Source organism: Procambarus clarkii, chromosome 74 (genome assembly GCF_040958095.1).
Source record: "Procambarus clarkii isolate CNS0578487 chromosome 74, FALCON_Pclarkii_2.0, whole genome shotgun sequence".
NCBI lineage: Eukaryota > Metazoa > Arthropoda > Malacostraca > Decapoda > Cambaridae > Procambarus > Procambarus clarkii.
The window spans coordinates 20,507,694-20,534,076 of record NC_091223.1 but is presented as its reverse complement, the minus strand read 5'-3'; the positions used below and the strand labels follow the sequence as shown (position 1 = coordinate 20,534,076).

At 54.7% G+C, this 26,383-nt stretch overlaps 1 protein-coding gene across 4 annotated transcripts in view; it reads right to left on the bottom strand.

Moving 5' to 3' along the window:
• LOC123767427 (mitogen-activated protein kinase kinase kinase 7) overlaps window positions 1-26,383 on the bottom strand; it is a 685,923-nt gene that overhangs the window by 230,724 nt on the left and 428,816 nt on the right. For 2 of the 4 annotated variants that reach the window (XM_069313063.1, XM_069313064.1), the window contains exon 10: window positions 1,936-2,112. The exons of the other annotated variants lie outside the window; for them this stretch is intronic. In XM_069313063.1, coding sequence (XP_069169164.1) covers window positions 1,936-2,112 — 177 coding nt within the window. The remainder of the gene's footprint in view (window positions 1-1,935; window positions 2,113-26,383) is intronic. 4 annotated transcript variants of the gene reach the window in all.

Below are 26,383 nucleotides of genomic sequence, written 5' to 3'. Positions count from 1 at the left end.
GCTTTCCTACTATGGCAAGATTTGATTGTGTTTTGTTTAAGATCTTCATTTTTACTATACCTATGCACGTAAAATTTATCACTGTTAAACATGTTATTTTCTGCTGCCAAATCGAACACTAATTAACATCAGCTTGTAGTTTTCAAAGTCTTCTACAGAAGTAACTTTCATGCTGATTTTTATGTCAACTGCAAAAATGACGAGTTGGGACGTATTTTTACCTATATCTGATCAGGCAAAAATACTACAATGTGCTACAATGCATCTACTTAATTACTCCCAGATTTATTGTATCATAATTTGCTGTAGTGTCAGTAGTAATAACATTTGTTAAGTGCTGTTCAGACACAGTTAAACTTATTGGTGTCCAGAAGTGAACAAGTTGAAGTTCTTTGTGAACCACTTAAGAGTTTCGTTGAACTACAATGATAATTCAATCATGGCATTAACATCTTGGCACATTAATCATGATCCGTCCCTACTGATCCCACTAATTACACCACAACATTCTTCATGGTGAACCAGCAACAAACTGCATCCCTCTGGTCAGAAGGTAAGACTCGCTGCCAATAGATCAGTGTCTATTGCAACACTCACCTCGGACTGAGTCTAGCATAAAGAGGCACAAGGCTTATATCCTATGACTGACCTTTGTTCAGGCACTCCACCAGCCTCCATAGCATCCTGCACAGTTACTGATGGATTCTAGCAGGTGTGGCCGAGAAAGTGAACATCAAAGAAAGCACCAACATCAACAACAAAAGAAAGCACCAACATCAACAACAAAAGAAAGCACCAACATCAACAACAAAAGAAAGCACCAACATCAACAACAAAAGAAAGCACCAACATCAACAACAAAAGAAAGCACCAACATCAACAACAAAAGAAAGCACCAACATCAACAACAAAAGAAAGCACCAACATCAACAACAAAAGAAAGCACCAACATCAACAACAAAAGAAAGCACCAACATGAAAAGAAGGCACCAGACGGGGTGGAGAGAGACATCAGGGTGGTACCAGAACACGTCATATAAAATGTACATATTACGAGCCTCTCCGCGCAGAGATCTCGACAAATCAAACTGTAATACACAAATAAAATAACCCCAGATTTACAACAAATGCACATGGCAATTTACACCGGAGACAATAACAAAAGACATAACGTGCAGATGTCTCAGACTTAACTTGCATTTACAACACAGAGGAGTGATGCACTTGTAACACACAAACTGGTAGCCTATTACCACCACTACTACTATAGTCTCATGCTACAACATGCTTTACAACCGCTACAATACGCCAATATTCTACTTTTGTTTTCTTAGCTTTCGTGCGAGAGAGAGAGAGAGAGAGAGAGAGAGAGAGAGAGAGAGAGAGAGAGAGAGAGAGAGAGAGAGACAGAGAGAGAGAGAGAGAGAGAGAGAGACAGAGAGAGAGAGAGAGAGAGAGAGAGAGAGAGAGAGAGAGAGAGAGACAGAGAGAGAGAGAGAGACAGAGAGAGAGAGAGAGACAGAGAGAGAAAGATAGATATATAGATAGATAGATAGATAGATAGATAGATAGATAGATAGAGAGATTATATATATATATATATATATATATATATATATATATATATATATATATATATATATATATATATATATATATATATTGACCAATATGTACATGTAACATCCAAGAGGAAGACAACCAGTGTGCACACAAAAACAAAAGCAAGAAAGAGGAGCAAATTAAGAAGAGGGACAAAATGAGGGAGGAAGGGAGGAAGGAAGGAAGGGAGGGAGGAAGGAAGGAAGGAAGGGAGGGAGGAAGGAAGGAAGGAAGGAAGGGAGGGAGGAAGGAAGGAAGGAAGGGAGGGAGGGAGGGATGGAGGGAGAGAGATATGCAAGACGGTGCCATAAAGGAGAAGGAAGGTGGACTCACCTATCTGGTAATGCGGCATGTGGAGGTTGGCGGAGGAGGGGTAAATAGGCGGGGGAGGTGGGGGATGATCTGTGGTGTGGCCCCCCCCACCACCACCCTTCACCACACCCCCTCCCTCCCCCTCCCCGGGCTTCACCACCACGCCAGGAGTCCCAGACGACAGCGAGCGCCGGTGACCTGGTGGGGGAAAGCGGGGAATGTTGGCTCATGCTGGCATCTGTGTACATGTGGCGGGGAAGTATTCTTCCCCCCGCAACTGACAGCTTCTCTGGCTCACATCCTAACAACTTGCATTCACTAACGACTTGACATGTATTCTGCTTATTAGAGAGCCTCGCCTTAGTCATTTATTATGCACCCCATACCGGACGGTGCTGGAGAGGGTCACAGAGGCACTTAATGGGGCTGACCCCCACAGTTGACTTAGCTTAACAACGACTACAGAGCCTCTTGTCACTACTCCTCCACCTCTCCACTTACTGCAGCCTCTCAGTAGCACCGACACCTATACTGGAGAGGATATATACCACCCTTCACTGCCTCTACAGTGACCTCGGCGAGACATGTGGTGCACACACACAACACACTGGCCAGTCTCTCCCACTGTGTGGTGGACTTCCAATACACCAGTGGAAGTGTGTATACAGAAACTAGGCTTCCCGCTCATAAGTGTATGTACACAGCTTGTAGATGGTAGTGTGGCCAGAGGGCGCGGGAACGTTCCTACAAGAGTACTGTAGGAAGGCAGTGTTGACTTCTACGACACGAGGCTGCCCTTCACTACCAAGACGTGACCAAGATGACAGTATCCAAACACAGGTCACAGGCGGCTTACCTTCATGATGACATGTGACCTCTCTCTCTCTCTCACACACACACACACACACACACACACACACACACACACACACACACACACACACCAGGTCACAGGTACCACCGACCCTTCACACAGGTGTGACCTCACACTACCCCAACACACACCGTCAAGGGTCTAGGGGGCTACACACGCGTGCGCGGCGCTCCTTGGAAAAGGCTTCATAATTCGGGACATGAGAGGAACACAAGGGAACATCGTTGCTGAGTGTTAATATGGAGTGTAACACACTGATTAGGAAGTAGCAATTTCATGGATTGTGTCCGATAGTTCATATTAGTCAAGATCAGGTACGATATCAGTGCCAAGACAGGCACGTTGCTGCCACGCTTGGTCAGTGTGTACTTAACTAGATGTGATAGTGAAGATCAAAGCAGATAGTGAAAAGAATAGTGAAGAAGCGAGTCTAAACGTGTAGCATTAGAGCTATACTGGTGCTAAGGGGAACAAGTTGATTACTGGTGATATATAGCGAGAAGTTGGAGTGACCTACGCCTGGCAGCGGCGTGGACACCAGCAGGCCTACGAGGAGCAAACAAGATGTCAATCTTGAGATCTTGAGATGATTTCGGGGCTTTAGTGTCCACGCGGCCCGGTCCTCGACCAGGCCTCCATTCCCAGTGGAGTGGAGGCCACCACCACCAGACTTGCCACCAGACTTGAAGTCAACAGTACTTCTAACACCTAATTGTGTCATGGGATGTTTGAATTGATGGTAAGGTCTCTCAATAAGTCAGTCAATCATACGCTGTACAGTGTTATTGCAATATAATAGTTAGTCTTGGATATAAGTTAACAAACTGAAACGAACCTCAAGGGACAAAATACGGCTCACTTGGGAACTAGTTTGTGGCACCGAGGGCCTCGTAGCCTGGTGGATAGCGCGCAGGACTCGAAATTCTGTGGCGCGGGTTCGATTCCCGCACGAGGCAGAAACAAATGGGCAAAGTTTCTTTCACCCTGAATGCCCCTGTTACCTAGCAGTAAATAGGTACCTGGGTGTTAGTCAGCTGTCACGGGCTGCTTCCTGGGGGTGGAGGCCTGGTCGAGGACCGGGCCGCGGGGACACTAAAAAAAGCCTCGAAATCATCTCAAGATAACCTCAAGATAACCCAAGTGTGAAAAAATATTACGCCCTACACCGGACAACCCCCACCTTCTCTCACCACCCCCCCCCCCCCACTCACCACAGCACCTCCAACAGTACACACACAACGTACCATCCATAGGGCCCACACCCTCCCATATCCCTCCCACTCTGCAACCCGTTCTCGCACTTCCTTATAGTCAATATTAGCTTATTTAATAAGTGCATATGTGACATACTAATTGATTGTAAATATTTTAGTTTACCTTGAAAAGCTTCATAGAAAACACCGACCTCACCTAACCTTCTTAGTTTGTTAAGATAAGCATCTTATTGCTTCTTATTTACAATTATTACTTTACCTATCAATAGTATAGGTTAAGTAATAATTGTAATTAAGAAGCAATAAGATGCGTATCTTAACATACTAAGAAGGTTAGGTGAGGTCGGTGTTTTCTATGAAGCTTTTCAAGGTAAACTAAAATATTTACAATCAATTAGTATGTCACATATTCACTTATTAAATAAGCTAATATTGACTATAAGCAAATGCGAGAACGGGTTGCACTCTGAACCGCCCCACACACCCACTCTCTCTTTTTTTTTTGGGGGGGGGGGGGAGGGGGAGGGAATAAAGAGGAAGGAGAGGCATAGGTGAAGAGAAGTATAGGAGTGGGAAATACAGTGAGAGGTATGAAAGCAGGCGGGCTGTCCGCCTTGCTGACACGATGTGTGGGTGTTGGCAGCTAAGCTAAGCTGGCTCCTTCCTGTCAGGGAGCTGTGAGTGTGTGAGAGGTTCTTCACATGTGTTTCACCATATATGGATGTCTATACATGAATACTGTGTAGCATACATATATACACACTCCGATGCTTCCACACATGTTGTTCTGTTTAAGGCTCATTATTTTATTATTATTATTTGTCGAGTTGTTCATACATACATATTATTATTTGTCGAGTTGTTCATACATACATATTATTATTTGTCGAGTTGACACCCTCACCATTCCCCCCCCCCCACTAGCACAGCACCCCCCTCTCCCTCTCTCCCATCTCCCTTCCTCCCATCCTCTCCTCTCTCACTCCATCCCCCTATCCATCCATCTCCCTCTATCTATCCACCACTCCCTCACTCTCCCTCACCCCTCCTTCTTTCCCACGCCATCCCTCCACCGGTTACCCCCCTCCCCCTCAATGCCGTACCACCCCTCTCACAATAAACACACACGCACACAAACACACCTAATACACCGCCCCCAACCCATCCAGTACACACACACACAAGAACACACACGCGCATACACACACTCTCTCTCTCTCTTCTTTCTCTCTCTCCCTTCTCTCTCTCTCTCTCTCTCTCTCTCTCTCTCTCTCTCTCTCTCTCTCTCTCTCTCTCTCTCTCTCTCTCTCTCTCTCTCTCTCTCTCTCTCTCTCTCTCTCGCATCTCTCTCTCACTCACATCACTCACATCTCTCTCTCTCACTCACATCACTCACATCTCTTTCTCTCACTCACATCTCTCTATCTCTCCCCCTCCCCATCTACCTCTCTCTCCGCCTCTCTCCCCCTCTATCTTTCTAATAGGCAAAAAACATGACAGAGAGACAAACACAGGGAGGCAACTGCAGGAAGATAAGCATGGCAGGAACAAACTCAGAGGAAGGGGAGGGGAGGGACAGGAAGCCTGGATTAGGGTAACATTCCAGCAAATGTGGAATGAATTCAGTGAAGGACTGAGGGTAATGAGGGAGACAGTAACCAACCTGCAGGATGAACTAAGGGCTGCACAGGAGATAAGAAGCCTGATGGTGACTCAATACCAGACACAAATCATCCCTCAGGGAGATGGTGATGTACCTGGTGAGGGGACTTCTACAAAACAACCCTCATTTGCAGAATTGTTTAAAAAGAGTCCCTGAAGCTAGGTCAGCAGTTAGGGAAGTTGCCATCAAAGTGGCTTCTTCACAGGAAGCAGCTAGATGTACCAGCTGAGAGAGCGAAAAACAGCAGTAGAAATATGAGGCATTAAGAGGCAAACAGGGACTAGTCCAGTGGAGAGGAGAGACAAGGAAAAAAATGATGTTAATGAGATCCTTAAAGGGGTAAAGATGGTGAGGGCTGACCAGAATATTGAAAAGGTTTTCTGGCTCGGACACAAGAGAACAAAAGACGACTTGTTAGCAAGGATCTCTGCAGAGGGATATGACAAGGGACGAGACAATGAGGGCAGCAGCCGTGATGAGGGAGGGCAGCAGCCGTGCGGAGGGAGGGCAGCAGCCGTGCGGAGGGAGGGCAGCAGCCGTGCGGAGGGAGGGCAGCAGCCGTGCGGAGGGAGGGCAGCAGCCGTGCGGAGGGAGGGCAGCAGCCGTGCGGAGGGAGGGCAGGGAGAAAGAAAGGAATCAGGGAGTCACAACCCCGAGCCCTACAATCCCACAGGGGAATGGGAAACCCTCCACAAGCAGTTCAACAGACACAGTGAGAGAAGCACCACCCCCACCTCCACCCAATAGATGTCCTACCTGCCCCAATCCCTGGGTTCCCAAGGTACCCTCCCCCCACTCCCCCTCCCCAGGATCTCCCTTCTCCCCCCACCCACCAAGCCCTCCCTAATACCCCAAGCCCTCCATTCTCCCCCACCCCCCTAAACCCTCCAGTATCCCCCATGAGCCCACCCTTCTCCCCCACTACCCTAAGCCCTCCCTTCTTCCTCATCCCTCCCTTTCCCCCAACCTCCCCCCCCCCAAGTCCTCCTTCCTCTTCTGCACCCCAAGCCCTGCATTTCCCCATCTCCCCAAGCCCTCCCTACTCCCATACCCCCCAAGTCTCCCCTTCTCCCACACTCCCCCCACCCCCTCCCCCAAGCCTTCCCCACCTCCCAAGCCCTCTTTTCTTCCCTACCACCCCCGCCCTTCCCAAGCCCTCCCTCCTACACCACCCTACCCAGACCAGATCCTCCCAGCCCCTGCACACCCCAGATCCACCCAGGTCCCCCTTCATAGGCCCTGCCTGTTTCCCTGCTTCAGGGATATAATAGAAATATTATATAGAAACTGCAATAAGGCAATAGAAACTGACAAAGGGTAGAAGAGAGTCAGTTTCAGGGTGTTGTACTCGAACATAGATGGAATTACAAGCAAAACAAGTGAACTAAGGGAAAGAGCACAAGAAGTGAACCCAGATATAATCAGACTCACTGAAACAAAACTCTTAGGAATCATAATGAATGTTTTTTTCCAGAGGACTATACTGTAATAAGGAAAGACAGGGAAGGAAGGGGACAAGGTAGAGTGGCCCTACTAATGAGAAAGGAATGGAGTTTCAAGGAGATGGTTATCCCAGGCTGCAAGGGATTCAGAGACTACATAACAGGCACCATGACAATGGGAGGAACAAAAGTACTAGTAGTAGCAGTGATATATAACCCTCCACCAAATGACAGCAGACCCAGTCAAGAGTATGACAACAACAACATGGCAGTTATTACTATAATTGAGAGGGCAGCCTCTGCTGCCTGTAGAAATAGATCCCACCTGCTCATCATGAGGGACTTCAATCACGGAAGGATAGACTGGGTGAACAAGGAACGGCATGGAAGTGAGGATCATGGAGAGCCAAACTATAGAGGTGGAGACAAGAATTTTTTTAAGCCAGCATGTCAGGGAACCCACAAGGATGAGAGGAAATGATGAACCAGCGAGACTCGACCTAGTCTTCACTCTGAACGACTCCGACATAAGGGAAATCGGTTTCGAGGCCCCGGTAGGAATGAGCGACCACAGTGTACTGGCGTTTGAGTATCTGGTTGAAGAAGGGTTATTGAACTCGAGGAGGGGTCCTGAAAACAAAAGGTTGGCATTCCAAAAGGGAAACTATGAGGAGATAAGAAAATTCCTAACAGATATAACATGGGAAACAGCTCAGGGAAAAGACGGCCCAAGACATGATGCACTACATCACGCAAAAGTGTAAGGAAGCAACAAACAAGTTTTCCCAGTCCAAAAGGAAAACAATGAAACAAAGATGAGAAACACATGGTTTAATCAGAGATGTAGGCTAGCTAAGCAGCAAAGTAAAAGGGTGTGGAGAAACCATAGGAATAACAGGACACTTGAGAGTAGAGAAAGATACCAGAGTGCCAGGAATGAATATGTCAGGTTGAGAGGAGAGGCAGAAAGACAATACGAAAATAACATCGCAAGCAAGGCAAAGACTCAACCGAAGATGCTGAGCAGCCACATCAGGAGAAAAAACAGTAGAGGAACAGGTAATGATATTTAGGTTTACACTACACGGATTCACTACAATCAACAAGGAAATGTGCGAGGAACTGAATAAGAAATTCCAGGTCTTCATTTAGGAGCAAAGAGAAATTCCAGAGATAAGAGAGGGAATAGTTAACCAGGACCCACTAGAAGAGTTTGAGATTACCAGTGGGTAAGTAAAGAAGCTTTTACTAGAGTTGGACGTGACAAAGGCTATAGGCCCAGATGAAATCTCCCCTTTGATACTAAAGGAAGGAGCAGAAGCACTGTGCCTGCCACTCTCCATAGTGTATGACAAATCACTGGCAACAGGGGAACTGCCAAGAATTTGGAAAGCGACTAATGTAGTTCCGATATACAGGAAGGGGGATAGACAGGAGGCACTGAACCACAGACCAGTGTCCCTAACTTGCATCCCATGCAAGCTGATGGAGAAGATTATGCGGAAAAAGCTAGTGGAACATCTGGAGTGAAAGAACTTTGTAATACAGCATCAACATGTGTTCAGGGAGAACATGTGTTGGAGCCGGTGGCTGAGCGGATAGAACATTGTACGCGTGATCCTGTGGTCCCGGGTTCGATCCCGGACGCCGGCGAGAAACAATGGGCAGAGTTTCTTTCACCCTGATGGCCCTGTTACCTAGCAGTAAATAGGTACCTGGGAGTTAATCAGATGTCACGGGCTGCTTCCTGGGGGTAGAGGCCTGGTCGAGGACCGGGCTGCGGGGATACTAAGCCCCAAAATCATCTCAAGATAATCTCAAGATAGATGGCAAGTCCTGCCTCACAGGATTAATTGAATTCTACGACCAGGCAACAAAAATCAGGCAAGAAAGAGAGGGGTTGGCAGACTGTATATTTTGGGATTGCCAGAGAGCCTTTGACACAGTACCCCACAAGAAGCTAGTGAAAAAGTTGGAGATGCAGGCAGGAGTGAATGGGAAGGTACTCTATTGGATAAGGGAGTACCTAAGCAACAGAAGACAGCGAGTCACTGTGTCACCAGTGGAGTCCCGCAGGGATCAGTCCTTCGATCTATACTGTTTCTAATATATGTAAATGATCTCCCAGAGGGTATAGACTCGTTTCTCTCACTGTTTGTTGATGATGCAAAAATTACGAGGATTGAAACAGAGGATGATAGTAGGAGGCTACAAGATGACTTAGACTGAAAGAATCGTCTAGCAAATGGCTGCTAAAGTTCAACCCGAGTAAATGCAAATTAATGAAACTTCAGAACAAATTAATGAAACTTTTAATGAAACAGAACAGCCTTCAGGAACCTGTGTAAGGAATCATTTAGAATCTTGTATACCACATATGTAAGACCAATCCTGGAGTATGCGGCCCCAGCATGGAGCCCGTACCTTGCCAAGCACAAGACGAAGCTGGAAAAAAATCAGAGGTATGCAACTAGACTAGTTCCAGAACTAAGAGGCATGAGTTACGAGGAAAGGCTGCGGGAAATGCACCTCACGATACTGGAAGACAGAAGCGTACGGGGAGACATAATCACTACCTACAAAATCCTCAGGAGAATTGACAGGGTAGATAAGGATAAACTGTTTAACACTGGTGGTACGCGAACAAGGGGACACAGGTGGAAACCGAGTACCTAAATGAGCCACAGGGATGTTAGAAAGAACTTTTTCAGGGTCAGAGTAGTTAACGGATGGAATGCATTAGACAGTGATGTGGTGGAGGCTGACTCCATACACAGTTTCAAATGTAGATATGATAGAGCCCAGTAGGCTCAGGAATCTGTACACCAGTTGATTGACAGTTGAGAGGCGGGACCAAAGAGCCAGAGCTCAACCCCCGCAAGCACAAATAGGTGAGAACAAATAGGTGAGTACAGTGTTAGCCATAGTTCTCTACAGTATATCTCCCATGAGTATGTCATACTGCTTTAATATTGTATAACAAAATCGTGCTCAGTTTTGCCCATAAAATTACAATAGTAGTAATATTTCCCCATCACCCACACCAGGTGGTAATATTTCCCCCACCACCCACACCAGGTGGTAATATTTCCCCCACCACCCACACCAGGTGGTAATATTTCCCACCACCCCCACCAGGTGGTAATATTTCCCCACCACCCACACCAGGTGGTAATATTTCCCCATCACCCACACCAGGTGGTAATATTTCCCCCACCACCCCCACCAGGTGGTAATATTTCCCCCACCACCGCCACCAGGTGGTAATATTTCCCCCACCACCCACACCAGGTGGTAATATTTCCCCCACCACCCACACCAGGTGGTAATATTTCCCCACCACCCACACCAAGGTGGTAATATTTCCCCCACCACCCACACCAGGTGGTAATATTTCCCCACCACCCACACCAGGTGGTAATATTTCCCCCACCACCCACACCAGGTGGTAATATTTCCCCACCACCCACACCAGGTGGTAATATTTCCCCCACCACCCACACCAGGTGGTAATATTTCCCCACCACCCACACCAGGTGGTAATATTTCCCCACCACCCCCACCAGGTGGTAATATTTCCCCACCACCCACACCAGGTGGTAATATTTCCCCACCACCCACACCAGGTGGTAATATTTCCCCACCACCCCCACCAGGTGGTAATATTTCCCCCACCACCCACACCAGGTGGTAATATTTCCCCACCACCCACACCAGGTGGTAATATTTCCCCACCACCCCCACCAGGTGGTAATATTTCCCCCACCACCCACACCAGGTGGTAATATTTCCCCCACCACCCACACCAGGTGGTAATATTTCCCCACCACCCCCACCAGGTGGTAATATTTCCCCCACCACCCCCACCAGGTGGTAATATTTCCCCCACCACCCACACCAGGTGGTAATATTTCCCCCACCACCCCCACCAGGTGGTAATATTTCCCCACCACCCACACCAGGTGGTAATATTTCCCCACCACCCACACCAGGTGGTAATATTTCCCCCACCACCCACACCAGGTGGTAATATTTCCCTCACCACCCCCACCAGGTGGTAATATTTCCCCACCACCCACACCAGGTGGTAATATTTCCCCACCACCCCCACCAGGTGGTAATATTTCCCCCACCACCGCCACCAGGTGGTAATATTTCCCCACCACCCACACCAGGTGGTAATATTTCCCCCACCACCCACACCAGGTGGTAATATTTCCCCACCACCCACACCAAGGTGGTAATATTTTCCCCACCACCCACACCAAGGTAGTAATTTTTCCCCACCACCCACACCAAGTGGTAATATTTCCCCACCACCCACACCAAGGTGGTAATATTTCTCCACCACCCACACCAGGTGGTTATATTTCCCCACCACCCACACCAGGTGGTAATATTTCCCCACCACCCACACCAAGGTGGTAATATTTCCCCCACCACCCACACCAAGGTGGTAATATTTCCCCCACCACCCACACCAAGGTGGTCATATTTCCCCACCACAAACACACAGGTGGTCATATTTCCCCACCACCCACACCAAGGTGGTCATATTTCCCCACCACCCACACCAAGATGGTCATATTTCCCAACCACCCACACACAGGTGGTCATATTTCCCCACCATCCACACCAAGGTGGTCATATTTCCCCACCACCCACACACAGGTGGTCATATTTCCCCACCACCCACACCAAGGTGGTCATATTTCCCCACCACCCACACCAAGATGGTCATATTTCCCAACCACCCACACACAGGTGGTCATATTTCCCCACCATCCACACCAAGGTGGTCATATTTCCCCACCACCCACACACAGGTGGTCATATTTCCCCACCACCCACACCAAGGTGGTCATATTTCCCCACCACCCACACCACGGTGGTCACATTTCCCCACCACCCACACACAGGTGGTCATATTTCCCCACCAAGGTGGTCATATTTCCCCACCACCCACACACAGGTGGTCATATTTCCCCACCAAGGTGGTCATATTTCCCCACCACCCACACCAAGGTGGTCATATTTCCCCACCACCCACACAAAGGTGGTCATTTTCCCGCCACCATCCACACCTAGGTGGTCATTTTTCCCCCACCACCCACACCAAGGTGGTCATTTTCCCCCACCACCCACACCAAGGTGGTCATTTTTCCCCACCACCCACACCAAGGAGGCGAAAAATTCAAAGATATAAACGAGAGAAGCCACAAGCAAAAAAAAAAAAAACGCCTCTGTGCCAGGTAAGTCCAATACGGGCTCACCATAGCCCGTGCTACTTGGAACTTTTGGTTCCGAGTAGCGAATCTTAAACAACAACAACACAATCACACAGACCTCCCACAGTCTCAAACACTTGCCTCAGGACCAATCACAAACACCTGCCACACACACAAACACCTGCCACACACACAAACACCTGCCACACACACAAACACCTGCCCCACACACAAACACCTGCAACACAGACACAAACACCTGCCACACACACAAACACCTGCCACACACACAAACACCTGCCACACAAACAAACACCTGCCACACACACAAACACCTGCCACATACACAAACACCTGCCCCACACACAAACACCTGCCACATACACAAACACCTGCAACACATACACAAACACCTGCCCCACACACAAACACCTGCCACATACACAAACACCTGCAACACAGACACAAACACCTGCCACACACACAAACACCTGCCACATACACAAACACCTGCAACACAGACACAAACACCTGCCACACACACAAACACCTGCAACACAGACACAAACACCTGCCACACACACAAACATCTGCCACATACACAAACACCTGCCACACACACAAACACCTGCCACACACAAAAACACCTGCAACACAGACACAAACACCTGCAACACAGACACAAACACCTGCCACACACACAAACACCTGCCACACACACAAACACCTGCAACACAGACACAAACACCTGCCACACACACAAACACCTGCAACACAGACACAAACACCTGCCACACACACAAACATCTGCCACACACACAAACACCTGCAACACAGACACAAACACCTGCCACACACACACAAACACCTGCAACACAGACACAAACACCTGCCACACACACAAACTCCTGCCACATACACAAACACCTGCAACACAGACACAAACACCTGCCACACACACAAACACCTGCCACACACACAAACACCTGCCACATACACAAACACCTGCCCCACACACAAACACCTTCCACATACACAAACACCTGCAACACAGACACAAACACCTGCCACACACACAAACACCTGCCACATACACAAACGCCTGCAACACAGACACAAACACCTGCCACACACACACAAACACCTGCCACACACACAAACACCTGCCACACACAAACACCTGCCACATACACAAACACCTGCAACACAGACACAAACACCTGCCACACACAAACACCTGCCACACACATAAACACCTGCAACACAGACACAAACACCTGCCACACACACAAACACCTGCCACACACACAAACACCTGTCACACACACAAACACCTGCCACACACACAAACATCTGCAACACACACAAACACCTGTCACACACACAAACACCTGCCACACACACAAACACCTGCCACACACACACAAACACCTGCCACACACACATAAACACCTGCCACACACACACAAACACCTGCCACACACACACAAACACCTGCCACACACACAAACACCTGTCACACACACACAAACACCTGCCACACACACAAACACATGCCACACACACAAACACCTGCCACACACACACAAACACCTGCCACACACACAAACACCTGCCACACACACAAGCACCTGCCACACACACAAACACCTGCCCCATACACAGACACCTGCCACACACACAAGCACCTGCCCCACACACACACACCTGCCCCACACACAAACACCTGCCACACACACAAGCACCTGCCACACACACAAACACCTGCCACACACACAAACACCTGCCACACACACAAACACCTGCCACACACACAAGCACCTGCCACACACACAAACACCTGCCACACACACAAACACCTGCCACACACACAAACACCTACCACACACACAAACACCAGCCACACACACAAACACCTGTCACACACACACAAACACCTGCCACACACACAAACACCTGCCACACACACAAACACCTGTCACACACACAAACACCTGCCACACACACAAACACCTGCCACATACACAAACACCTGCCCCACACACAAACACCTGCCACACACACAAACACCTGCCACATACACAAACACCTGCAACACAGACACAAACACCTGCCACACACACAAACACCTGCCACACACACAAACACCTGTCACACACAAACACCTGCCACACACACAAACACCTGCCACATACACAAACACCTGCCCCACACACAAACACCTGCCACATACACAAACATCTGCAACACAGACACAAACACCTGCCACACACACAAACACCTGCCACATACACAAACACCTGCAACACAGACACAAACACCTGTCACACACACAAACACCTGCCACATACACAAACACCTGCCCCACACACAAACACCTGCCACACACACAAACATCTGCAACACAGACACAAACACCTGCCACACACACAAACACCTGCAACACAGACACAAACACCTGCCACACACACACAAACACCTGTCACACACAAACACCTGTCACACACACACAAACACCTGCCACACACACAAACACCTGCCACACACACAAACACCTGTCACACACACACAAACACCTGCCACACACACAAACACCTGCCACACACACACACACACCTGCAACACACACACAAACACCTGCCACACACACACACACAAACACCTGCCACACACACACAAACACCTGCCACACACACAAACACCTGCCACACACACAAACACCTGTCACACACAAACACCTGCCACACACACAAACACCTGCCACACACACACAAACACCTGCCACACACACAAACACCTGCCACACACACAAGCACCTGCCACACACACAAAAACCTGCCCCACACACAAACACCTGCCACACACACAAGCACCTGCCCCACACACACACACCTGCCCCACACACAAACACCTGCCATACACACAAGCACCTGCCACACACACAAACACCTGCCACACACACAAACACCTGCCACACACACAAACACCTGCCACACACACAAGCACCTGCCACACACACAAACACCTGCCACACACACAAACACCTGCCACACACACAAACACCTACTACACACATAAACACCTGTCACACACACAAACACCTGCAACACAGACACAAACACCTGCCACACACACACAAACACGTGCCACACACACAAACACCTGTCACACACACACAAACACCTGCCACACACACAAACACCTGTCACACACACAAACACCTGCCACACACACAAACACCTGCCACACACACAAACACCTGCCACACACACACAAACACCTGCCACACACACACAAACACCTGCCACACACACAAACACCTGCCACACACACAAACACCTGCCACACACAAACACCTGTCACATACACACAAACACGTGCCACACACACAAACACCTGTCACACACACACAAACACGTGCCACACACACAAACACCTGCCACACACACAAACACCTGCCATACACACAAACACCTGCCACACACACAAACACCTGCCACACACACAAACACCTGCCACACACAAACACCTGTCAGAGAGAGAGAGAGAAGCATCTGCCACAAAGACACACCTGCCACACACAAACACCTGTCAGAGAGAGAGAGAAGCATCTGCCACAAAGACACACCTGCCACACACACAAACACCTGTCAGAGAGAGAGTGAAGCATCTGCCACCAAGACACACCTGCCACACACACAAACACCTGCCACACACAAACACCTGTCAGAGAGAGAGAGAGAGAAGCATCTGCCACAAAGACACACCTGCCACACACACACACACACACCTGTCTGAGAGAGAGAGAGAGAAGCATCTGCCACCAAGACACACCTGCCCCACACACAAACACCTGTCAGAGAGAGAGAGAAGCATCTGCCACCAAGACACACCTGCCACACACACAAACACCTGCCACACACACAAACACCTGCCACACACAAACACCTGTCAGAGAGAGAGAGAGAGAGAAGCATCTGCCACAAAGACACACCTGCCACACACACACACACACACCTGTCTGAGAGAGAGAGAAGCATCTGCCACCAAGACACACCTGCCACACACACAAACACCTGTCAGAGAGAGAGAGAAGCATCTGCCACCAAGACACACCTGCCACACACACAAACACCTGCCACACACACAAACACCTGCCACACACAAACACCTGTCAGAGAGAGAGAGAGAAGCATCTGCCACAAAGACACACCTGCCACACACACACACACACACCTGTCTGAGAGAGAGAGAGAGAAGCATCTGCCACCAAGACACACCTGCCACACACACAAACACCTGTCAGAGAGAGAGAGAGAAGCATCTGCCACCAAGACACACCTGCCACACACACAAACACCTGCCACACACACAAACACCTGCCACACACAAACACCTGTCAGAGAGAGAGAGAGAGAAGCATCTGCCACCAAGACACACCTGCCACACACACACACACACACCTGTCTGAGAGAGAGAGAGAGAAGCATCTGCCACCAAGACACACCTGCCACACACACACACACACACCTGTCTGAGAGAGAGAGAGAGAAGCATCTGCCACCAAGACACACCTGCCACACACACACACACACACCTGTCTGAGAGAGAGAGAGAGAAGCATCTGCCACCAAGACACACCTGCAAGTCACAAGAGAAGGCTGGACGACATCCAACCCTGATGCAAAACAACACTGTGATCCACAAGGTCAGAGTGCCACGTCTCCCAGCCACTCCTCTGCCACTTTAACTGTTCACATGCCCGCCTTCTTGAGGGCCTGCCCCGGTACCTGGGTACCTGCCTGGGTACCTGGGTACCTGCCAGGGTACCTGGGTACCTGCCTGGGTACCTGGGTACCTGCCTGGGTACCTGGGTACCTGCCTGGGTACCTGGGTACCTGCCTGGGTACCTGGGTACCTGCCTGGCTACCTGGGTACCTGCCTGGGTACCTGGGTACCTGCCTGGGTACCTGGGTACCTGCCTGGGTACCTGCCTGGGTACCTGGGTACCTGCCTGGCTACCTGGGTACCTGCCTGGGTACCTGCCTGGGTACCTGGGTACCTGCCTGGGTACCTGGGTACCTGCCTGGGTACCTGGGTACCTGGGTACCTGCCCCGGTACCTGGGTACCTGCCTGGGTACCTGGGTACCTGCCTGGCTACCTGGGTACCTGCCTGGGTACCTGCCTGGGTACCTGGGTACCTGCCTGGGTACCTGGGTACCTGCCTGGCTACCTGGGTACCTGCCTGGGTACCTGGGTACCTGCCTGGGTACCTGGGTACCTGCCTGGGTACCTGGGAACCTGCCTGGGTACCTGGGTGCCTGCCTGGGTACCTGGGTACCTGGGTACCTGCCTGGGTACCTGGGTGCCTGCCTGGGTATCTGGGTACCTGCCTGGGTACCTGGGTACCTGCCTGGGTACCTGGGTACCTGGGTGCCTGCCTGGGTATCTGGGTACCTGGGTACCTGGGTGCCTGCCTGGGTATCTGGGTACCTGCCTGGGTACCTGGGTGCCTGCCTGGGTACCTGGGTACCTGCCTGGGTACCTGGGTGCCTGCCTGGGTACCTGGGTACCTGGGTGCCTGCCTGGGTATCTGGGTACCTGAATGGGTACCTAGGTGCCTGCCTGGGTACCTGGGTACCTGCCTGGGTACCTGGGAACCTGCCAGGGTGCCTGCCTGGGTACCTGGGTACCTGCCTGGGTACCTGGGAACCTGCCAGGGTGCCTGCCTGGGTACCTGGGTACCTGCCTGGGTACCTGGGAACCTGCCAGGGTGCCTGCCTGGGTACCTGCCTGGGTATCTGGGTACCTGCCTGGGTACCTGGGTACCTGCCTGGGTATCTGGGTACCTGCCTGGGTACCTGGGTGCCTGCCTGGGTACCTGGGTGCCTGCCTGGGTACCTGGGTACCTGCCTGGGTACCTGGGTGCCTGCCTGGGTATCTGGGTACCTGCCTGGGTACCTGCCTGGGTATCTGGGTACCTGCCTGGGTACCTGGGTGCCTGCCTGGGTACCTGGGTGCCTGCCTGGGTACCTGCGTGAGTACCCGGGTACCTGGGTACCTGGGTGCCTGCCTGGATACCTGCCTGGGTACCTGGGTACCTGCCTGGGTACCTGGGTGCCTGCCTGGGTACCTGGGTACCTGGGTGCCTGCCTGGGTATCTGGGTACCTGAATGGGTACCTAGGTGCCTGCCTGGGTACCTGCCTGGGTACCTGGGTACCTGCCTGGGTACCTGGGAACCTGCCAGGGTGCCTGCCTGGGTACCTGGGTACCTGCCTGGGTACCTGGGAACCTTAGTACCTGGGTGCCTGCCTGCCTGGGTACCTGCCTGGGTACCTGGGTACCTGCCTGGGTACCTGGGAACCTGCCTGGGTACCTGCCTGGGTATCTGGGTACCTGCCTGGGTACCTGGGTATCTGGGTACCTGCCTGGGTGCCTGCCTGGGTACCTGGGTGCCTGCCTGGGTACCTGGGTACCTGCCTGGGTATCTGGGTACCTGCCTGGGTACCTGGGTACCTGCCTGGGTATCTGGGTACCTGCCTGGGTACCTGGGTGCCTGCCTGGGTACCTGGGTGCCTGCCTGGGTACCTGGGTGCCTGCCTGGGTACCTGGGTGCCTGCCTGGGTACCTGCCTGGGTACCCAGGTACCTGTCTGGGTACCTGGATACCTGCCTGGGTACCTGGGTACCTGCCTGGGTACCTGGGTACCTGCCTGGGTACCTGGGTACCTGCCTGGGTACCTGGGAACCTGCCTGGGTACCTGGGTGCCTGCCTGGGTACCTGGGTGCCTGCCTGGGTACCTGGGTACCTGCCTGGGTACCTGGGTGCCTGCCTGGGTATCTGGGTACCTGCCTGGGTACCTGGGTACCTGGGTACCTGCCTGGGTACCTGGGTGCCTGCCTGGGTATCTGGGTACCTGCCTGGGTACCTGGGTGCCTGCCTGGGTACCTGGGTACCTGCCTGGGTACCTGGGTGCCTGCCTGGGTACCTGGGTACCTGGGTGCCTGCCTGGGTATCTGGGTACCTGAATGGGTACCTAGGTGCCTGCCTGGGTACCTGGGTACCTGCCTGGGTACCTGGGAACCTGCCAGGGTGCCTGCCTGGGTACCTGGGTACCTGCCTGGGTACCTGGGAACCTGCCAGGGTGCCTCCCTGGGTACCTGGGTACCTGCCTGGGTACCTGGGAACCTGCCAGGGTGCCTGCCTGGGTACCTGCCTGGGTATCTGGGTACCTGCCTGGGTACCTGGGTACCTGCCTGGGTATCTGGGTACCTGCCTGGGTACCTGGGTGCCTGCCTGGGTACCTGGGTGCCTGCCTGGGTACCTGGGTGCCTGCCTGGGTACCTGGGTACCTGCCTGGGTACCTGGGTACCTGCCTGGGTACCTGGGTACCTGCCTGGGTACCTGGGTACCTGGGAACCTGCCTGGGTACCTGGGTGCCTGCCTGGGTACCTGGGTGCCTGCCTGGGTACCTGGGTACCTGGGTGCCTGCCTGGGTATCTGGGTACCTGCCTGGGTACCTGGGTACCTGGGTACCTGCCTGGGTACCTGGGTACCTGGGTGCCTGCCTGGGTATCTGGGTACCTGCCTGGGTACCTGGGTGCCTGCCTGGGTACCTGGGTACCTGCCTGGGTACCTGGGTGCCTGCCTGGGTACCTGGGTATCTGGGTGCCTGCCTGGGTATCTGGGTACCTGAATGGGTACCTAGGTGCCTGCCTGGGTACCTGGGTACCTGGGTACCTGCCTGGGTACCTGGGTGCCTGCCTGGGTACCTGGGTGCCTGCCTGGGTACCTGGGTACCTGCCTGGGTACCTGGGTGCCTGCCTGGGTATCTGGGTACCTGCCTGGGTACCTGCCTGGGTATCTGGGTACCTGCCTGGGTACCTGGGTGCCTGCCTGGGTACCTGGGTGCCTGCCTGGGTACCTGCGTGAGTACCCGGGTACCTGGGTACCTGGGTGCCTGCCTGGATACCTGCCTGGGTACCTGGGTACCTGCCTGGGTACCTGGGTGCCTGCCTGGGTACCTGGGTACCTGGGTGCCTGCCTGGGTATCTGGGTACCTGAATGGGTACCTAGGTGCCTGCCTGGGTACCTGCCTGGGTACCTGGGTACCTGCCTGGGTACCTGGGAACCTGCCAGGGTGCCTGCCTGGGTACCTGGGTACCTGCCTGGGTACCTGGGAACCTTAGTACCTGGGTGCCTGCCTGCCTGGGTACCTGCCTGGGTACCTGGGTACCTGCCTGGGTACCTGGGAACCTGCCTGGGTACCTGCCTGGGTATCTGGGTACCTGCCTGGGTACCTGGGTATCTGGGTACCTGCCTGGGTGCCTGCCTGGGTACCTGGGTGCCTGCCTGGGTACCTGGGTACCTGCCTGGGTATCTGGGTACCTGCCTGGGTACCTGGGTACCTGCCTGGGTATCTGGGTACCTGCCTGGGTACCTGGGTGCCTGCCTGGGTACCTGGGTGCCTGCCTGGGTACCTGGGTGCCTGCCTGGGTACCTGGGTGCCTGCCTGGGTACCTGCCTGGGTACCCAGGTACCTGTCTGGGTACCTGGATACCTGCCTGGGTACCTGGGTACCTGCCTGGGTACCTGGGTACCTGCCTGGGTACCTGGGTACCTGCCTGGGTACCTGGGAACCTGCCTGGGTACCTGGGTGCCTGCCTGGGTACCTGGGTGCCTGCCTGGGTACCTGGGTACCTGCCTGGGTACCTGGGTGCCTGCCTGGGTATCTGGGTACCTGCCTGGGTACCTGGGTACCTGGGTACCTGCCTGGGTACCTGGGTGCCTGCCTGGGTATCTGGGTACCTGCCTGGGTACCTGGGTGCCTGCCTGGGTACCTGGGTACCTGCCTGGGTACCTGGGTGCCTGCCTGGGTACCTGGGTACCTGGGTGCCTGCCTGGGTATCTGGGTACCTGAATGGGTACCTAGGTGCCTGCCTGGGTACCTGGGTACCTGCCTGGGTACCTGGGAACCTGCCAGGGTGCCTGCCTGGGTACCTGGGTACCTGCCTGGGTACCTGGGAACCTGCCAGGGTGCCTCCCTGGGTACCTGGGTACCTGCCTGGGTACCTGGGAACCTGCCAGGGTGCCTGCCTGGGTACCTGCCTGGGTATCTGGGTACCTGCCTGGGTACCTGGGTACCTGCCTGGGTATCTGGGTACCTGCCTGGGTACCTGGGTGCCTGCCTGGGTACCTGGGTGCCTGCCTGGGTACCTGGGTGCCTGCCTGGGTACCTGGGTACCTGCCTGGGTACCTGGGTACCTGCCTGGGTACCTGGGTACCTGCCTGGGTACCTGGGTACCTGGGAACCTGCCTGGGTACCTGGGTGCCTGCCTGGGTACCTGGGTGCCTGCCTGGGTACCTGGGTACCTGGGTGCCTGCCTGGGTATCTGGGTACCTGCCTGGGTACCTGGGTACCTGGGTACCTGCCTGGGTACCTGGGTACCTGGGTGCCTGCCTGGGTATCTGGGTACCTGCCTGGGTACCTGGGTGCCTGCCTGGGTACCTGGGTACCTGCCTGGGTACCTGGGTGCCTGCCTGGGTACCTGGGTATCTGGGTGCCTGCCTGGGTATCTGGGTACCTGAATGGGTACCTAGGTGCCTGCCTGGGTACCTGGGTACCTGGGTACCTGCCTGGGTACCTGGGAACCTGCCAGGGTGCCTGCCTGGGTACCTAGGTACCTGCCTGGGTACCTGGGAACCTGCCAGGGTGCCTGCCTGGGTACCTGGGTACCTGCCTGGGTACCTGGGAACCTGCCAGGGTGCCTGCCTGGGTACCTGCCTGGGTATCTGGGTACCTGCCTGGGTACCTGGGTACCTGCCTGGGTACCTGGGTACCTGCCTGGCTACCTGGGTACCTGCCTGGGTACCTGCCTGGGTACCTGGGTACCTGCCTGGGTACCTGGGTACCTGCCTGGCTACCTGGGTACCTGCCTGGGTACCTGCCTGGGTACCTGGGTACCTGCCTGGGTACCTGGGTACCTGCCTGGGTACCTGGGAACCTGCCTGGGTACCTGGGTGCCTGCCTGGGTACCTGGGTACCTGGGTACCTGCCTGGGTACCTGGGTGCCTGCCTGGGTACCTGGGTACCTGCCTGGGTACCTGGGTACCTGGGTGCCTGCCTGGGTACCTGGGTACCTGGGTGCCTGCCTGGGTATCTGGGTACCTGCCTGGGTACCTGGGTGCCTGCCTGGGTACCTGGGTACCTGCCTGGGTACCTGGGTGCCTGCCTGGGTACCTGGGTACCTGGGTGCCTGCCTGGGTATCTGGGTACCTGAATGGGTACCTAGGTGCCTGCCTGGGTACCTGGGTACCTGCCTGGGTACCTGGGAACCTGCCAGGGTGCCTGCCTGGGTACCTGGGTACCTGCCTGGGTACCTGGGAACCTGCCAGGGTGCCTGCCTGGGTACCTGCCTGGGTATCTGGGTACCTGCCTGGGTACCTGGGTACCTGCCTGGGTATCTGGGTACCTGCCTGGGTACCTGGGTACCTGCCTGGGTATCTGGGTACCTGCCTGGGTATCTGGGTACCTGCCTGGGTACCTGGGTGCCTGCCTGGGTACCTGGGTGCCTGCCTGGGTACCTGGGTACCTGCCTGGGTACCTGGGTGCCTGCCTGGGTATCTGGGTACCTGCCTGGGTACCTGGGTACCTGGGTACCTGCCTGGGTATCTGGGTACCTGCCTGGGTACCTGGGTGCCTGCCTGGGTACCTGGGTGCCTGCCTGGGTACCTGCGTGAGTACCCGGGTACCTGGGTACCTGGGTGCCTGCCTGGATACCTGCCTGGGTACCTGGGTACCTGCCTGGGTACCTGGGTGCCTGCCTGGGTACCTGGGTACCTGGGTGCCTGCCTGGGTATCTGGGTACCTGAATGGGTACCTAGGTGCCTGCCTGGGTACCTGCCTGGGTACCTGGGTACCTGCCTGGGTACCTGGGAACCTGCCAGGGTGCCTGCCTGGGTACCTGGGTACCTGCCTGGGTACCTGGGAACCTTAGTACCTGGGTGCCTGCCTGCCTGGGTACCTGCCTGGGTACCTGGGAACCTGCCTGGGTACCTGCCTGGGTATCTGGGTACCTGCCTGGGTACCTGGGTATCTGGGTACCTGCCTGGGTGCCTGCCTGGGTACCTGGGTGCCTGCCTGGGTACCTGGGTACCTGCCTGGGTACCTGGGTGCCTGCCTGGGTATCTGGGTACCTGCCTGGGTACCTGGGTACCTGCCTGGGTATCTGGGTACCTGCCTGGGTACCTGGGTGCCTGCCTGGGTACCTGGGTGCCTGCCTGGGTACCTGGGTGCCTGCCTGGGTACCTGGGTGCCTGCCTGGGTACCTGCCTGGGTACCCAGGTACCTGTCTGGGTACCTGGATACCTGCCTGGGTACCTGGGTGCCTGGGTACCTGCCTGGGTACCTGGGTACCTGCCTGGGTACCTGGGTACCTGCCTGGGTACCTGGGTACCTGCCTGGGTACCTGGGTACCTGCCTGGGTACCTGGGAACCTGCCTGGGTACCTGGGTGCCTGCCTGGGTACCTGGGTGCCTGCCTGGGTACCTGGGTACCTGCCTGGGTACCTGGGTGCCTGCCTGGGTATCTGGGTACCTGCCTGGGTACCTGGGTACCTGGGTACCTGCCTGGGTACCTGGGTACCTGGGTGCCTGCCTGGGTATCTGGGTACCTGCCTGGGTACCTGGGTGCCTGCCTGGGTACCTGGGTACCTGCCTGGGTACCTGGGTGCCTGCCTGGGTACCTGGGTACCTGGGTGCCTGCCTGGGTATCTGGGTACCTGAATGGGTACCTAGGTGCCTGCCTGGGTACCTGGGTACCTGGGTACCTGCCTGGGTACCTGGGAACCTGCCAGGGTGCCTGCCTGGGTACCTGGGTACCTGCCTGGGTACCTGGGAACCTGCCAGGGTGCCTGCCTGGGTACCTGGGTACCTGCCTGGGTACCTGGGAACCTGCCAGGGTGCCTGCCTGGGTACCTGCCTGGGTATCTGGGTACCTGCCTGGGTACCTGGGTGCCTGCCTGGGTACCTGGGTGCCTGCCTGGGTACCTGGGTACCTGCCTGGGTACCTGGGTACCTGCCTGGGTACCTGGGAACCTGCCAGGGTGCCTGCCTGGGTACCTGCCTGGGTATCTGGGTACCTGCCTGGGTACCTGGGTGCCTGCCTGGGTACCTGGGTGCCTGCCTGGGTACCTGGGTACCTGCCTGGGTACCTGGGTACCTGCCTGGGTACCTGGGTACCTGCCTGGGTACCTGGGTACCTGCCTGGGTACCTGGGTACCTGGGAACCTGCCTGGGTACCTGGGTGCCTGCCTGGGTACCTGGGTGCCTGCCTGGGTACCTGGGTACCTGCCTGGGTACCTGGGTGCCTGCCTGGGTATCTGGGTACCTGCCTGGGTACCTGGGTACCTGGGTACCTGCCTGGGTACCTGGGTACCTGGGTGCCTGCCTGGGTATCTGGGTACCTGCCTGGGTACCTGGGTGCCTGCCTGGGTACCTGGGTACCTGCCTGGGTACCTGGGTGCCTGCCTGGGTACCTGGGTATCTGGGTGCCTGCCTGGGTATCTGGGTACCTGAATGGGTACCTAGGTGCCTGCCTGGGTACCTGGGTACCTGCCTGGGTACCTGGGAACCTGCCAGGGTGCCTGCCTGGGTACCTGGGTACCTGCCTGGGTACCTGGGAACCTGCCAGGGTACCTTGGTACCTGCCTGGGTACCTGGGAACCTGCCAGGGTGCCTGCCTGGGTACCTGCCTGGGTATCTGGGTACCTGCCTGGGTACCTGCCTGGGTATCTGGGTACCTGCCTGGGTACCTGGGTGCCTGCCTGGGTACCTGGGTGCCTGCCTGGGTACCTGGGTACCTGCCTGGGTACCTGGGTGCCTGCCTGGGTATCTGGGTACCTGCCTGGGTACCTGGGTACCTGGGTACCTGCCTGGGTATCTGGGTACCTGCCTGGGTACCTGGGTGCCTGCCTGGGTACCTGGGTGCCTGCCTGGGTACCTGCGTGAGTACCCGGGTACCTGGGTGCCTGCCTGGATACCTGCCTGGGTACCTGGGTACCTGGGTGCCTGCCTGGGTACCTGGGTACCTGGGTGCCTGCCTGGGTATCTGGGTACCTGAATGGGTACCTAGGTGCCTGCCTGGGTACCTGGGTACCTGCCTGGGTACCTGGGTACCTGCCTGGGTACCTGGGAACCTGCCAGGGTGCCTGCCTGGGTACCTGGGTACCTGCCTGGGTACCTGGGAACCTGCCAGGGTGCCTGCCTGGGTACCTGCCTGGGTACCTGGGTACCTGCCTGGGTACCTGGGAACCTGCCTGGGTACCTGCCTGGGTATCTGGGTACCTGCCTGGGTACCTGCCTGGGTATCTGGGTACCTGCCTGGGTGCCTGCCTGGGTACCTGGGTGCCTGCCTGGGTACCTGGGTACCTGCCTGGGTACCTGGGTGCCTGCCTGGGTATCTGGGTACCTGCCTGGGTACCTGGGTACCTGCCTGGGTATCTGGGTACCTGCCTGGGTACCTGGGTGCCTGCCTGGGTACCTGGGTGCCTGCCTGGGTACCTGCCTGGGTACCCGGGTACCTGCCTGGGTACCCAGGTACCTGTCTGGGTACCTGGATACCTGCCTGGGTACCTGGGTACCTGCCTGGGTACCTGGGTGCCTGCCTGGGTACCTGGGTGCCTGCCTGGGTACCTGGGTACCTGCCTGGGTGCCTGGGTACCTGCCTGGGTACCTGGGTGCCTGCCTGGGTACCTGGGTACCTGCCTGGGTACCTGGGTACCTGGGTGCCTCCTGGGTACCTGGGTACCTGCCTGGGTACCTGAGAACCTGCCAGGGTGCCTGCCTGGGTACCTGGGTACCTGCCTGGGTACCTGGGTACCTGGGTGCCTCCTGGGTACCTGGGTACCTGCCTGGGTACCTGAGAACCTGCCAGGGTGCCTGCCTGGGTACCTGGGTACCTGCCTGGGTACCTGCCTGGGTACCTGGGAACCTGCCAGGGTGCCTGCTTGGGTACCTGCCTGGGTACCTGGGTACCTGCCTGGGTAC